Source organism: Convolutriloba macropyga, chromosome 11 (genome assembly GCF_964194025.1).
Source record: "Convolutriloba macropyga chromosome 11, txConMacr16.3, whole genome shotgun sequence".
NCBI lineage: Eukaryota > Metazoa > Xenacoelomorpha > Acoela > Convolutidae > Convolutriloba > Convolutriloba macropyga.
The window spans coordinates 50,920,309-50,937,577 of NC_134478.1; the positions used below are offsets into that span (position 1 = coordinate 50,920,309).

At 35.5% G+C, this 17,269-nt stretch overlaps 1 protein-coding gene across 1 annotated transcript in view; it reads left to right on the forward strand.

The window, feature by feature from the left end:
- The first annotated feature begins 2,626 nt into the window (after positions 1–2,626).
- The window catches only part of LOC142349834 (small ribosomal subunit protein mS39-like), a 34,102-nt gene continuing 19,459 nt past the window's right edge, over positions 2,627–17,269 (forward strand). The window contains exons 1-3 of the mRNA XM_075401637.1: positions 2,627–2,923; positions 11,514–11,887; positions 16,674–16,863. Of these exons, the coding sequence (XP_075257752.1) occupies positions 2,668–2,923; positions 11,514–11,887; positions 16,674–16,863 (820 nt within the window). The 5' untranslated portion in view covers positions 2,627–2,667. The remainder of the gene's footprint in view (positions 2,924–11,513; positions 11,888–16,673; positions 16,864–17,269) is intronic.

Below are 17,269 nucleotides of genomic sequence, written 5' to 3' on the forward strand. Positions count from 1 at the left end.
CATGCGTTTTTTGGTCACGCAAGAATTTTTAATTCTTTCAAGCTTGTTGTGAATAGACTTGTACGGCCAATTTCTCTCACATGAAGTTTGTAGCAGTTACAGGCGGACGCTCTTTTTTATGCAATTTTTCGCTTGACCGATTTTTTTGTCTGAAGCTTTAAACTTCTGGCCCTCTAAAGCAGGATGAACAGGTAAAGCCCGGAGGGTTTTAAGAAATTGAACAGCTCTCTTAGAGCTCTTCTGCTCTCTCAGTGAGCAGGTCGCTGAGAAGACATAAAATTATGGTGCAAAAGCAAGTTTTTGGCAATTTGAAAGTTTTTATGATTGGCTCTGACACGTTGGCCCATAGAATCAATACATCGCTGCTAAGATTTTATGTAAAGAGCAACGAGAATCTACGAACAGATTGTGCAAAAGATTGGCAGTAAAATGTAGCCTTGAACCTGGCCGAAAATGATATCCAGAAGTATAAGTTTAATTGTATTTAATGCACAAAAAGAACTGCATTGATTTGCGTAAAACAATAATAGTTACATTTTGTGGTCTGACGGTTGGTGAAGAATACAAATATCTGCCTAAGAAAATTTCTCATCTCTGTTTCTTTCACATTGTCATGGCTCGGCACTTTTAACTTGCCATAATCGTCTATAGGCATAATTCTGACTATAGTTTGTTTATAAAATTGTTTTTAGTCAAACAGGAGTTTTGTGGTTGTTTTAGAAATATTTCTACTGGTTTTTATCAAAACTTTCTGCAATGTAGTGAATTCTTGTTATAGCTACAGCTAAAAAACGAATTGGCAGCTTGATAATTGCGGTGTTGATGAGCACCATGAATTTGTCTGCTCTCGAGAAATTTTTTCGATCTTAGTGTCTCGTGCATCTTCAATCTTGGATATTGCTCTTTGAAATCTTCCAATGTAAACGCTGCCAGAATTAAAGCTGCAAGATAATGAAGTACGTCCTTCTGAATGTTTTCAATATAACGTTTCAGTTTAATCCTTTTTTTAAAGCAGAAGTAAGACTGTTTTGAAGATTGAAATATGCGGTTTTGTTCTTTGATTTTTAGTTATTTTTATCAACTACTGAATTAAAAGTTGGGGAAAATTTTAAAATTCCATAAGCACATTAAATTAGAAAATTGCAACTCAATTTTTTCGAGTCCATAGTCATTGGCTTTTTTATCTTACCGGCCATATCGAAATCTTGTCTGATGAAACTCTCTCTCTCTCCTTCTTTTTTGGAATTTTCTCGTAGCTATTTTTGGCCTGGAGTGATGTATCCTTGTGACCCAGGATATGATTATACGTTAATCTTGTACTTCTTTATATATTTAATTCTTTATATCTTTGCAAATGTTAACACACGTGTGCGGGCTCTCTTGTTAAGAATCATTATCCAACTGGATCTTAACCTCAACTATCACTTCAGACTCTTTGTTCTTGCTCATGATATTGTGCAAATGGTGCAATTTCGGCACTATTGGCATCAGTTTTTTTGCTTTGTGATCTTTGTTTATGTGGTACTTGGTTTGCACATAAGTTTTGTTTTGTCTAGTATGATAGGAAAGTGACTGATATGAGCATAGATTGTCAATTCTCGCCCTTTGCCGTACAATTTTTCCAAGATTCCTTTTTCTTGCTTTCAGATTTAAATCTGGCCCTTGGGTTTGCGTTCATTTGCACATTTGGCTGGAAAAATGATATTGAGTTGGGTTTATATTGAATTCAACTCAATTCAATTGAGCGAGCTAAAATAGCAGTTGATAAAATTGTTTTATATGATTAAGAAACAGAAGTTTATCCCAACTAGTTGCATTTGTAGCATAGAATTTAACAATTCCTCTCTAACGCTGTTCGAAGTATACTGAACGTCAAAAGTAACTTAGCACCCATTTATTTTTGCGAAGTAAAAATTCAATTTCCGACGCAATATCATCTTGCTATCAATCTTCAAAGAAATTTATTACATTATTGATCCCCTACCCTAGTGGTCTTGCTTGCTTATGAAATTTAGATAATACGAAATGGTAACCTACCAGATTTCCCTCTGTAAAATTGAACTCCATACATGTCTCACAAGGAAAAGAAAGTTGTCACAAAATCAAATGCAAGTTCAATTATAGTTGAACAAACGTAAAAACATCAGATTTTCAGGTAACTTCTTTTTTACTGTGAGGCTCGGACGGAGTTCGTCAACTTTACAGTGGGGTATCTGGTAAGTTATCATTGCGTATGATCTGAATTTCATGAGTAGGCAAGACTCCTAAGTGCAGGGGATCAATGGTGTAAAGATTTTCTTCAAAATTTGATTGTAAAATGGAAAAATTTTGCGTCGAAATTAAATTTTTCATAAAAATAATGAGTGCTTTCTTACTTTTGACGTTCACTTTAATTATACAAACGTGTCTTTTTAATTGTCTTTGTAACCATTTTGATTTTTCGAGTGACTTTTATGCTCTTGGTTTTTTGCGTTTTGCACGATCTAAATTTCTCTCATTCACATTTTGAAACAGACGACTGAATTAGGCTGCAATGTATTAGAGCTCCCGCTAGTCGTTCGAGAGCAATTGTTCCGATGTTAGTTGGTTATGTTCTTCTTACTCGTCTTTGGGAAAGTTTAGATATTATTGGCTGACCAAATCAATTATATTTCCAGACAATTGAAAATGCTAATATCGTCTCGTGTCAGACTGAAACCCTCTCTATTGAAGAACAGTCTTGTACTTGACAGATACAAACACAGTTTTGTATTACTCCACGTGACAAAACTTGAACTACCGAGCAATTGTTTTGTGAAAAGAGATTGCTCAGTTGGTGTTAATAATCGTGCTATAAGACCGCCAAAGATCCCGTATAAAATCAAGAGAGGCCCAACTGAATTACTGGAGGCTCTTGCAGCAACTGTCGGAGAAGATCCCACAGGTAAGATTTTAAAAACATAGCTGGATGGATTCGGAACGGAACTGGCCGCTGAAAATGTCTGAAATTAATTCATGACATCCTACCCATTGGATTTTTTTTTCAGTTTAATTGAAACTAGTTAAAACAGCAGTTGATCACGAATAGACTGATGTTATATAATTTTTTAAGAGATTCGTGTTCGTGGATATTGGTTAACTAGAAACTAATAATTTTGACAAATGCCAAACTATTAGCATTTTTGAAACTCGTCATAAGGAATACTAGCAGTTTTTCCTCAAAACTTAGGAAAAATGACCGTTTTCAGCCAAAGTTTCACTTCCCAGAATTATTCACCTCGAGAACGGTAATAACCAGTGATTGAACTGTTAGTATTGTCATTTGTACAATAACGTAGGCAAGAAGGTTTAGGAAAACAGTGAACTTGACAGATCTCATAGTTATGCATACCAATTCGTAAAAAGGCTCGTAAAAATTATTTTAATTCTTTTCACGCGAAACAGATTGCATTTCATACTGAAAAATGATGGTATCAAAACAACTTTGAGCAGTGATTTTGTGCAAAGAAAAAAACCATGGGGGTATAAATTTCCAAAAATTTACAATATTTCCTTATTTGATAAACCAATACAGTAGCACACAATTTTGTTGCTCTAGGAGTGCATTTTTAAAATTCCTTTTAGCGAAGAACATAAAACTGAGGTCACGCTGACGTTAGGATTTCAGATATTTGACAAAATTAACCTAGAATCGATATGCAGAAATTGCGAAAAAGGAATTAAACGTCGGAGCTTTACAACTGTTCTTTCGTTTCTTATTCACTACTCTATAGCCTGGTCACAAAAATAGACTCTTAAGCTCAAACAATAGCTCAACTGTATTTTCTACAATCACCTTAAGATTATTGCACTCATGTTTTAGGTTCAGCGTAAGCTATTGTTTTCCTAAACTGATCTGCTTGAAGACTTAGTATCAGTGAGTTCGATAAAAATCAACTTAACTCAGGCGTTCAACGCAAAATTTTCTTATTAAGATTGCTGCATGCTCTAGTTCGAATGCTAATTATCTCTTAAAACTTTTAATTTTGATGTTCAATTACAACTAAATAATAGCCGCCGTCAGCCTCTCAACGGCTATTATTGAGGCGCTCTCCTTTTTACAATTCAAAGAATTTGAATTGTATTGGTGTGCTGACTTTTTTTAACAAATGTTAAGGCTTTTTTATAATCCAAGAATTGGATTGTATTGGTGCGCTGATAATTTACTGATTTGAATTGAAATTGAACCGTTGTAGCGTTTAGACTACTTCAACTTCTTATAAGTTTAACTATTTTTCGTTTTCTCTTTCTCCTCCTCCGTCTTTTTTGTAAGATGTTTTTACACATTTTTCATGACTTTGATCTTTCGAAACGGGATAAACAGGTAAGGCCCAGTGGGCATTAAATTCACTAGAGGCCGAAAGCTGGCTTTAGTAGTCCTTCAAGTGCTTAGAGTGGTGCAGCTGCTGTGAATGCCTTATTTCAACGTTAAAAAGTCATTTTAGGAGTTTTCGGTCCAAATTGGCACAATTTTTCAAGTTTCTTGTAATTTATAGAGATTTTGGTTTTATTGGTCTTAAACAGCCGTTTCTAGAAGTCCATAAAGGTCTTTTGCAAGATATAATTACTTTTTTTTAGCCATTTTAAGAGCTATATGTTTTGGTATTGCAAAGGAAAACGCGCAAAATAATGCTAATTTTTTGGAATTTTTTCAAGTTTTTTAAATGTTTGTCATTCTTTTGTGTTTTTGCAGCCTCGGGATCAAGGAGCCAAACTCTGGAGTTTGATAACAGGTTAGTGCGTATTTTCTAGTGGCAATAAAAAGATTTTCACGATTTTTTCACGAATTTTGGTAAAACTAAAGGTTTTCAGGGTTTTTTGAAAGTTTTTTGAGTGTTTCTGTCCCCATGAGCAGGTAACCTCCTCCAGGGTTTGATGATATGTTAATGTGTAGTTGATTCGCGCCTTGGAAGGGTCCTCAAGATTTTAATATCACGAACTTCGCAATTTTTTTAGACAATTTGAATTTTAGTTTTTTGAAACTTATCTTATAGTTCCTCCAACCTCAGGAGTCTTTCAACCTGCTGTACAGTTCTATAGCAGGTTACGGTATAGTTTTTAGTGACAATGCAATTGTTTTCAATTGTATTAGAGGAATTTCAGCAACGTTTGTCTCTTTTTCAGGCCCAGGGACCAGAGAAACTCTTTGGGGATTGATAATAGGTTATCGCATGTTTTCTGGTGGCAATGGATGGTTTTTAACAGTTTAACTTTACAAAATTCGTCATCAATTTTTTCATGAAGTTTGCAATTTTGAATTTTTGAAAATTTTTGTTCCTAGTTTTTCAATCTTTATTAGCCAATTTAACGTTTTAAGGCTTGAATTTGGATTACTGGATAGCCTCGGGGACAATGAAGTAGTTCTGGAGAATTTAATATCAAATTTTAGCGACATTTCTTTTAAATTTGCATTATTAATCAAATTTTTTGTCATTTTCTTGTGTTTCCATCTTTACGGGCCAATGAAACTTGCTTAGGTCTTGCAGTTGGGTTAGTGGGCAGATTTCAGAGATACAAAAATGGTTTAATATTACTAACTGAGACACTTCAGTAAACATCAAGGTTTCGTCATAGTTCTCTCCTTTCATTGTGTTTTTATTGGCCAAGAAACTTCTTTCAAGGCTCGTGCGTCTGTTAATGGGTATATTTAAATGGATCAAATTTGGCCTTGAGGGTAAGATCTTCATGAGTTTTAGCATTGATTATATTTTTTTAGTTTGTTTGATTAGGTTAGCCTCTCAACTGTTAATATTGTTTTTGCTTTGGCTGGCTTTGCTGAACTGATCTGCCGGTCAGGTACAGTACTGAGTTTTATTTTCAATTCTTTGGATTGTATTTCATGACGTCCTGCTTTGCTTCTGCCTTTTGTCAATGAGAAATCAAATCTGAGTACTGATTTTAATAACGCAGAAATTGCAAGAGAAGTGAGTAGTGCGTGGTGTTGTTTCCAACTGCTTTAAATTCAATTGGGAAAAAGGTTCATACAGATCTTTGGTTTTTCAGAGTATTTTTTTCACGTGCTGCATTTTGACTTCTGTTTATAAAGCATAGTTGCAGTTTTTTAAATCCCGAAATAGGTAAATACTGGTTTCCTAGACTTAGACGCTATATGTGTTCATAAATTATCAGTGATTTTTTAAAAAAAATTGCTTGCTTTTGTGGGTATTCTTCTTGTTTCGTTATTTAGTCTCTTTAATGAGGGGTCTCAATGGCTCTCTTTTCAGGTTAGTTCATAACAATTTACTACTCTGAATTGAAATTGAGCCGTTGTAACGTTTAGACTACTTCAAATTCGTATAAGTTTAACTATTATTTTTTCGTTTTCTCTTCTCTTTCTCCTCCTCCGTCTTTTTTGTAAGACGTTTTTACACATTTTTCAAAACGGGATAAACAGTTAAGGCCTAGAGGGCATTAAGTTTCATTAGAGGCCCAAAGTGGGCTTTGGTAGTCCTTCAAGTGCTTAGAGTGGTACAGCTGCTGGAATGGCCTTAATTTAAGGTTAAAAGATCATTTTTATGTGTTTTTGGGCTCAAAGTGGTGCAATTTTTCATGTTTTGTTTATTATTTTTTTTGTTTTCTCTTCTGTCGCTCTTCTGTTTGTTCTATAACTCAGCGTCATTATGGAAAGCTCTACGTATCTCCCTTATGGGCACAATTGGAATCGATTTAAAGGGCTTAATTCATATCTACGGTTTTCATGTTTTTGACACAACTTCCTTTGAAATATTTCTTTCAATAGTTTTTGCAGTTTTTTCGTGGTTAAGTTTTTCTGTCCCTTTGTCTTATTAATGATATATTCAACTGGCGATTTTGCTGGACATTTTTTGAGTAAATCTTTTTTTCAGTTCAAAACTGAAATTTCTAAACGAATTTTACTCTTAATATCAAAAACTTTTGTTTCTTAGATTTTGCGAATGCTGTCAATTGTTTTATGTGTTCTGTCACTCCGTTTCATAGTTATCGCATGTTTTCTGGTGGCAATGGATGGTTTTTAACAGTTTAACTTTACAAAATTCGTCATCAATTTTTTCATGAAGTTTGCAATTTTGAATTTTTGAAAATTTTTGTTCCTAGTTTTTCAATCTTTATTAGCCAATTTAACGTTTTAAGGCTTGAATTTGGATTACTGGATAGCCTCGGGGACAATGAAGTAGTTGTGGAGAATTTAATATCAAATTTTAGCAACATTTCTTTTAAATTTGCATTATTAATCAAATTTTTTGTCATTTTCTTGTGTTTCCATCTTTACGGGCCAATGAAACTTGCTTAGGTCTTGCAGTTGGGTTAGTGGGCAGATTTCAGAGATACAAAAATGGTTTAATATTACTAACTGAGACACTTCAGTAAACATCAAGGTTTCGTCATAGTTCTCTCCTTTCATTGTGTTTTTATTGGCCAAGAAACTTCTTTCAAGGCTCGTGCGTCTGTTAATGGGTATATTTAAATGGATCAAATTTGGCCTTGAGGGTAAGATCTTCATGAGTTTTAGCATTGATTATATTTTTTTAGTTTTTTTGATTAGGTTAGCCTCTCAACTGTTAATATTGTTTTTGCTTTGGCTGGCTTTGCTGAACTGATCTGCCGTTCAGGTACAGTACTGAGTTTTATTTTCAATTCTTTGGATTGTATTTCATGACGTCCTGCTTTGCTTCTGCCTTTTGTCAATGAGAAATCAAATCTGAGTACTGATTTTAATAACGCAGAAATTGCAAGAGAAGTGAGTAGTGCGTGGTGTTGTTTCCAACTGCTTTAAATTCAATTGGGAAAAAGGTTCATACAGATCTTTGGTTTTTCAGAGTATTTTTTTCACGTGCTGCATTTTGACTTCTGTTTATAAAGCATAGTTGCAGTTTTTTAAATCGCGAAATAGGTAAATACTGGTTTCCTAGACTTAGACGCTATATGTGTTCATAAATTATCAGTGATTTTTTAAAAAAAATTGCTTGCTTTTGTGGGTATTCTTCTTGTTTCGTTATTTAGTCTCTTTAATGAGGGGTCTCAATGGCTCTCTTTTCAGGTTAGTTCATAATAATTTACTACTCTGAATTGAAATTGAGCCGTTGTAACGTTTAGACTACTTCAAATTCGTATAAGTTTAACTATTATTTTTTCGTTTTCTCTTCTCTTTCTCCTCCTCCGTCTTTTTTGTAAGACGTTTTTACACATTTTTCAAAACGGGATAAACAGTTAAGGCCTAGAGGGCATTAAGTTTCATTAGAGGCCCAAAGTGGGCTTTGGTAGTCCTTCAAGTGCTTAGAGTGGTACAGCTGCTGGAATGGCCTTAATTTAAGGTTAAAAGATCATTTTTATGTGTTTTTGGGCTCAAAGTGGTGCAATTTTTCATGTTTTGTTTATTATTTTTTTTGTTTTCTCTTTTGTCGCTCTTCTGTTTGTTCTATAACTCAGCGTCATTATGGAAAGCTCTACGTATCTCCCTTATGGGCACAATTGGAATCGATTTAAAGGGCTTGATTCATATCTACGGTTTTCATGTTTTTGACACAACTTCCTTTGAAATATTTCTTTCAATAGTTTTTGCAGTTTTTTCGTGGTTAAGTTTTTCTGTCCCTTTGTCTTATTAATGATATATTCAACTGGCGATTTAGCTGGACATTTTTTGAGTAAATCTTTTTTTCAGTTCAAAACTGAAATTTCTAAACGAATTTTACTCTTAATATCAAAAACTTTTGTTTCTTAGATTTTGCGAATGCTGTCAATTGTTTTATGTGTTCTGTCACTCCGTTTCATAGTTGATACTTAGGGAAAAACTATGTCAACTTTTATTTCTTCCTTTTCTGTTTCCATCCCGATGTGCGCCAAGCGCGTCAACGGAGGCTATTTTCCGGTAATTTGCTGGCTGTTTTTTAAATTGATTTTCCAAAAGATAAACGTTCCCACCTTTGCCTTATAATCTTTCACTGTAATTGCAAGAAAAGCTGTTCAGCCTAAAAATTTTGTGTTAATGTTCTCACTGTAGAATTTGAATGCAAGGAAAGCTGTTAAGCCTGAAAATTGTGTATTAGTTTTTCCCTATAGAATTTGTAAGTTAATTCAAAAATAAATTTTCAAATGGGCACCTTTCGAACATGCAAGGAAAGCTGTTCTGCCTGAAAATTTGTTTATCATTTTTTCTCTATAGAATTTGAAAGTTATTTCAAAAATAATTTTTCGAACACGCACGTGTCGAACATGCAAGGAAAGCTGTTAAGCCTGAAAATTGTGTATTAGTTTTTCCCTATAGAATTTGAAAGTTATTCCTAAAATATTTTTTCGAAAACGCGTTTCCAACCTGCAAGGAAAGCTGTTAAGCCTGAAAATTGTGTATTAATTTTTCCTTATATAATTTGAAAGTTATTTCAAATATATTTTTTGGGACACGAACGTTTCGAACATGCAAGGAAAGCTGTTAAGCCTGAAAATTGTGTAGTAATTTTTCACTATAGAATCTGAAAGTTATTTCAAAAATAATTTTTCGAACACGCACGTTTCGAACATGCAAGGTAAGCAGTTAAGCCTGAAAATTGTGTACTAATTTTTCCCTATTGAAGTTGAAATTTTTTTCAAAAATAATTTTCCGAACACGCACGTTTTGAACATTCAAGGAAAGCTTTTAAGCCTGAAAATTGTGTATTAATTTTTCCCTATAGAATTTGAAAGTTATTTTAAAGATTATTTTTCGGACACGAACGTTTCCAACATGCAAGGAAATTTCTTAAGCCTTAAAGTGTTGTATTAATCTTTCCCTATAGAATTTGAAAGTTTTTTTAAAACTAATTTTTTGGACACACACGATATTTTTTTGAAATTGCCCGTAGGTTTGTGAAAACAATAGAAAATAATTCGACTAGTACAGATCTCATCTTTTTCCGAAACATCTGTTGACTAAAAAAGACAGAAAAGTGATTTCTTCAGCGCGTAGCCCCTACTGTTTTTACTATAGCTCAATAGGAATTTTTACTATAGCTCAATCGTAATTTTGGAAAGATTCAAATTGGGCTTGAATAAGCATAAAATTAAATAAACATAGCAGAACAGGGCCTGAAACAATTCAAAAAAATTTCCATTGATAAAACCAAAAAATATGACCCTGGGCTGTCTAGGAAACAGCTTTGAATACCATTTGCTAAAAAAATCATTAAAAAAATCGCTAAATTGCCGCAGATGATCAAAAATTAGCTCTCAAAAACCCGACAATTTGTTTATTTTCCATTTTTTTTCACTCCAATTCAAAATTGGAGGTTCAAAAATTCACTTCGCCAAACCACTCGCTTTTTCGCTCAATTTTCTGTTTTGGCAAGATCCGATCACCACTCCAATTTCACGTCACATATCGCGAAAAACGTTACAGATCTGTGTGAACTGATCTTTAAAAAAACATGGATTTTCACGTGCCTATACTGATGTTTATGATTGTATGATTGTTTTGAAAACATGAAATATAGAAAAAAAATAATGGAAGAACAAAAATGATAAAATATGATACAAAATCTGAGTAAATTTTATCACAAGTTGGGACTCCGAAACAACAATTGCCAAAAACACTTAAACTACAAAACGGTACAAACTGAGAAAACAAAGAAAAATAATGAAATTTTTTGTTCACAAAATTTGCTAAGAAATGCTAAATGGTGCTTCCCATCAATTCCACTGAGACAACTATTTAAAACTTTTCTCTGCTCGATCAGTGTCCTACAAAAAGCCTGCCTGCAATGGATTTCCTAACACAAAATTTTAAAAGAAAATCTCCAAATACACTAAAAACCTAACTTGAACCATGAAAAGATCCCCATTGCTATAAATTAAAATTGAACAACACGTTAAAAAGTGCTAATAAAACTTTTAACAAGGCAAAATTAGCTCAAAATATCAAAGTCTAATATTTGTTCAGATGGTAAAAAAATACTGCCAAAAGTACTTTTACGTGCCAAAATTGATGAGAAAAACACCTTTAAAAAAGTCACCATAACTCATGGAATCGTAAAAAGACAACGCCCCCATTAAAAATTAAAATGCTCTAACTTTAAAAATTTCTTGGAATTTTATAAATTAGGCAACTTTATTTTTGGTAGTAGGCTACAGTCAGAAATCTGGAGAATTTTGGACAGAGAAATTTTTGACAAAATTGAACCGATGATAAATTGTAGCATTAAAGTTTTTTTTAGCTTTTGTATGAATTTTAGGAAGGTTCAGGTTAACACATGACCTAAAGCTATGGGGATGGTTTTAGTCTAGAAGAAAATTTGTTACTAAATATCTGAACAAAAAAAATGAAGCAACTAGAACAAAGTTTTTAGGTCTTTAGATTTGTTGGCTCCATGTTATACTTGCACCTATATGGAACCTACTGTTGATTTGATGTCCTAAGGGGTGTAATTAATGTACACTTTCTGTAACAAAAATTGATAACTTTTCAATATAGTTTATGCATTTGTGTTTTTCTCTCTTGCGGACTTATTTGATGAAATTAGTTACGAGATAAAGTTTCCGTTTGTCAGGACATGGGTACGAGTACATTGACGACCCTTATCTCTTACCATACACTGAGCGAGACAGAGAGGAATTCAAAGCAGCCCACTCATTCGGAGAAGCAGCAGCCGATATGGTATTCCGAAACATGCCTCAACTATTTCATATGGACACTGCCATACCCAAAATCGAATCCCTTTACCCTCACCCGTTTCAAATCGAGCTCAAAGGTGGAATTAAAAAGCTGAACAAAATTGGCTGGATTGACGATATGTTTTACGATGGAGACAGAATTGATATGATAGCCAAAAGTTTCAGTTTGAACGAGAAAATTGAGTATTTTGTGTTGACACAAAAAGTGGAAGAAGCTGTGCAGTTTTATGAGAAGCTGTCAAATAAAAAAGTTAGTCTCAAATTGTGAAGACTGTTTTGAGTTGGTAGTTTATATTTGTCTTTCTAGTTGACCTTCCAGTTTCTTAGGTGACGCTTATAAATTGCTCTCAAACAAAGTTCCAGCAATTATTTTAGTCCCGCTGGTGTTAATGCATATTTGTATGACGCAATTCTCGTCTTACCATTTTTTCGTGTAATCATTTTAAAGTTTTTCCATTCTTTGAAATCCTGATTTTTGCGAGATTAAAATGCTCTCATTCAGACAGAATTTAAAGCAGCTCAACTTCATTGGCGGCAAAATACTACGGAGTGGAGTGTAAAGTGTGCAAAAATTGCTGTTGTTTTTCGATTTAGATCTTTGTGTTAACTTGGATCTATCCCGTATGTGCCCCAGTACATTATCAACCTCCCGTTACAGCGCGTGCCATTACTTAGTAAATCATTATGTAAAATATTTCACGTGCGCCTGGTGGCTGCAAACAATATGCACCCACTGTTGTGGGGGACAGACGGAAAGGAGCGCTTAACGGATCTTTTCCGTTTGTGCCCCCCCCCCCCCCCGTATGTTATGCTCCCACCAGTTACAGAGCGCGTCTCATTACTAAGTAAATCATTATGTAAAAATATGGCACGTGCGTCGTGGGGGAGCAAATAATGTGAACCCAGTAAGCTGGGGAAGAGACCCCAGTTTACTTGAATAAAAGCATTTGGAGCCCCTTGGGTATTCCTACTCGTAAAGCAGTTTTCAATTGACTGGCCATCCCTCGGTTGTTTGGCTTATCTGTTCAAACCTCCTGGTGAATACGTGCCATATTTTTACATAATGATTTACTATGTAATGACACGTGCTCTTTAAGTGGGGATGGATAAGGTACTGGGTGGGGGGGGGGGCACAAACGAAAAACATTTGCTTTTTTATTTGCTTTATGTCTCTCTCTCTCTCCCTTAATTAAAGGCTGGTTCAGAATTCATTAAATAAACTTCAGAAAACCAGTGAATTTCTAGCAGTGAAAGTTCAAATTTTAATTAGTAGTAGTAATTCTGACTCCTTGGTACAAATCCACGGGTTATTGACAGAAGTTTAAAGCAGCTCAACTTCATTGGCGGCAAAATACTACGGAGTGGAGTGTAAAGTGTGCAAAAATTGCTGTCGTTTTTCGATTTAGATCTTTGTGTTAACTTGGATCTATCCCGTATGTGCCCCAGTACATTATCAACCTCCCGTTACAGCGCGTGCCATTACTTAGTAAATCATTATGTAAAATATTTCACGTGCGCCTGGTGGCTGCAAACAATATGCACCCACTGTTGTGGGGGACAGACGGAAAGGAGCGCTTAACGGATCTTTTCCGTTTGTGCCCCCCCAGTATGTTATGCTCCCACCAGTTACAGAGCGCGTCTCATTACTAAGTAAATCATTATGTAAAAATATGGCACGTGCGTCGTGGGGGAGCAAATAATGTGAACCCAGTAAGCTGGGGAAGAGACCCCAGTTTACTTGAATAAAAGCATTTGGAGCCCCTTGGGTATTCCTACTCGTAAAGCAGTTTTCAATTGACTGGCCATCCCTCGGTTGTTTGGCTTATCTGTTCAAACCTCCTGGTGAATACGTGCCATATTTTTACATAACGATTTACTATGTAATGACACGTGCTCTTTAAGTGGGGATGGATAAGGTACTGGGTGGGGGGGGCACAAACGAAAAACATTTGCTTTTTTATTTGCTTTATGTCTCTCTCTCTCTCTCTCTCTCTCTCTCCCCCTTAATTAAAGGCTGGTTCAGAATTCATTAAATAAACTTCAGAAAAGCAGTGAATTTCTAGCAGTGAAAGTTCAAATTTTAATTAGTAGTAGTAATTCTGACTCCTTGGTACAAATCCACGGGTTATTGACAGAAGTTTAAAGTTAGCGCGAGTTTTGATTATTAGAGTTTGAGCTGGGCATTGGTCTGCAATTTCCACAGAGGCATAAAATACGCCATGAACAGGAATCATTTTCATTTTACTGTAGAAACTTTCGCCAATATTTATCGGTGAGAGTTTTCTTGTTGATAATATCTGCGTTGGATATTAATTTACGCTGCAAGATGTTCAACAAGTGTAGTGTGCGCTCAAAGATTTTGCAATCTGCTTTCTTTAGTCTTCGTTTTTTCACTGCGAACTCGTTTTTTGTGCCTTGTCTCGTCTTTGTTACAATCCCTCGTATTTGTTCAGAAAAGTCGTAGTCGTATTTGTTCGCGAGTATATCGAGGAGGAAAAGAAGGTCATGTAACTCGAAGTAGAGTGACACAAGGAGTAGCTTGAGTCGTTCATGTCGTTCTTTGTATGTATTGTCTGATGGATAGTTCATAATCCACAATGTAGCTTTTTTGTAGCCGTTCTAGCGCTTTCATATCTCCCTTACTGGCGTACCAACTCGAGATGCTTAGGCTACGACAGTAACAATGTAGACGGTATAGGCGTTCAGTTTCGCTTTCCAGTTTGCGATTTTACGTTTTAAGAGATAGAACGCTCGCCAAGCCTTGTTGAGTCGAGTGTTACAATTCAAACTCTACATCAGATTTTTGCTAATCAGATCACCAAGGTCTCGTTGATTCTTATCTAGCTTCAAAACTTCCTCGGAGGCTCAGGCTAGAACATTTTTAGGCATTGAGATTCATTTTATTTTCTGTGATCCATTTGCTGATTTGATTAATGTCATGTTGTAGGTGTGTAGCTGAGTTTGATATTAATTTGAAGCCGACTGCATAAGCGTAAGGAGTAGTGAGGGTTACTACATTACAACAGTCGTTCACGTAAACGATAAAGAACGGGACCTAGTATAGACCCTTGTTGAACACCACTGGTGACAGGAATGTATGGAGATGAGGCGTCACTTATCTTTACACTTTGAAGTCTGAATGCGACAAGTAACTACCTATCATGTTAAGTAGTTTTCCTCCTAGTCCGTGCTTTAGTTTGTCCACAAGTTTTTGATGAGGAAATGAGTCGAAAGCGTTTCTGAAATTGAGATACAAGACATGTAATTCGTCATTCTCTTGAGAATCATGAAACAATTCTCGTGAAATTTTAACAAAGAGGAGGAGTTGTTTTACTGCCGAGCGGTTGTTTCGAAAACCAAACGAGTTCGTGGACAGGAAGTTGTAGATTTTTGTCGAACACAACTCTTTCAAAGACTTTGGATATGTTGAACAGCAAGTTGATTGGTCGATCAGATTTATCTCCGTCCTTGAAGATTGGACTGACATCTCATTTCTTCCACAGCTGTGAATATTTGCGTTTGTTTATACAAGTTAGGAAAATAAGCATTAAGGACTTTAACAGAAAACGAAGATTTTTCAGGATTATGTTGCCGATGTTATCAGGCCCAGTGGCTTTGGTTACGTCAAGGTAAAAAACGAGATCAACCGATAAAGCTCGGTGGTTGAATATCAAATTTCTCGAGATATAAATCTAATTTATATCAGTATTAAACCGAATAGGCTTATTAGTTTTGTTTATTTTAGACTGTTTATTTTGTCTATTTTATTCCCAATGGACGGCAAAGGGGTCAGCAGTGGCTATTTTCGGGCAATCTGTGCGTCATGTTTTTATTTTGTCGGGTTAGTTATGTTAAGGGTTTTGAATGCTTTAAATTGCGGCTGTTCATTGAGAACTGCTTAGTGGCTGGAAACTTAGCCAAAAGTTCGAAGTTGCCTTGCAGAGTACGTAAACTTGCTCAAAACAAGCTAATTTTAAGTTTGCTTCTGGCGTTTTTTTAATGGGATCTAATGGAAAATTGCGCATTTTGAGTGCTTTTAAACTTGCTTGTTCTTGATTTTATTAGCTATCAATGAAGGATAATAAGCAGTTTCTCAAAGTTGGTCAAGGTTATGACTTCCGATGGCAGTGAAATTTAAGTTTATTTGCGAGTTTGTGTTTTGAGTTTTAAAATCTTATCAGCTCAGAGAAGAGATATGATTGCCATGGAAATGCAGATTTAATGAATTTTGTTTTGCATTGAATTTGAAAAGACTTGTAGTGAGATATTAGTTGTTTTAAGACATAATTGAAACTATACACAAATGGATATTTAGTTGTTTCACAGTGCGGTGATAAACAGAGTGTTGGAATTAACTGTTGGCTTATTTAGAGCGGTTTTGGATGAGCGCTATCCACCTTAAAAGTACTGATTGACTAAGTGGTAATCGGTCATTCAGTCTCAACTTAGAAAAAAAAATGTTTCAGTCTCAACTTAGAAAAAAAGACGTTTACTAAAAATTGAACATTTATATTAGCAAAGATGTTATTAAAGAACAGTTTCAGTAAGTGAAGTTTTTATCAACCGATTCTCAGAGTGATTTTCATGTGTTTGGCTCATCACATTACCGCAGATCTCTACCTTGGGTTGTATTGGTCCTTCATAAATATTTTTCGATCTTTCAATTGGGCACATGTATGGATTGATGTTTTTTGAATACATGAATACATATGCAAACAAACATTGGCACCTGCTTCTTCAGTATAATTGCTCCACCGTGTACTTTACTTCTTCGGGTCTTTCCCATTATAGCCCCCCCACCCCCCCCCCCCCCCCCACCTTAGTGGTCAGATAACCTATAGCCCCCCATTCATGGTAAATATACCATGGATCTTTTCCGTTTGTATTAAAGTACTTTAGGTACATACTACATATTCGCGCATGTACATTTCTTAACTTGTCACCCGGTTGTTTTGATGAACAAACAAATTAGGAATTATGGACAAATTAGGGAATAAAAGGCCTTGAAACCAATGTATGTAAATATGACGTTTCAGCGTGATGCTTTGAGTGACCGAGCGCGATCGCAGTTGTTCCAGCTTTTAGCCTACTTTGGAAATGTGGACCGCGAGGCCACGCCAGTGCCAGTCAAACTGACCTCAACTCTTCACCAGGCACAAAAGATGAACCCCGCAGATAGTCTAGTGAGCAATATTGACAACATGGCTGAGCAAGCACAGCCTGTAGGTAAGATAATTATGAATGATTCGTGATTTGGTATGAAACATGAGGTACCGCTTGGCCACTTGGCGAATGAGCTAGATCCCAATGGGTGGCCGACAGGGCTTTTAGCCGACAACCAAAAACCAGAAATTTAGCCGACAATTAATGTAAAACGCGCTACTAGATTAATTCTGAAGCTCTGATTGGCCACCTGACCACACACCAAAGATAATGGTCCACCGAACTACTGATTTATTAACCAATGAGGATTTTTGACCAGTAATGATAAAACTGTCGGCTAAATTCTCATTTTCTTCTTGTCGGTTAAACGCCCTGTCGGCAAATTTTCGTAGCACCATCCCAATGGTAGACGTGTTAAGAGAAAGTAGCCAAAGGGAACATTTTCCCATTAAAACTGTAATAAATTGTG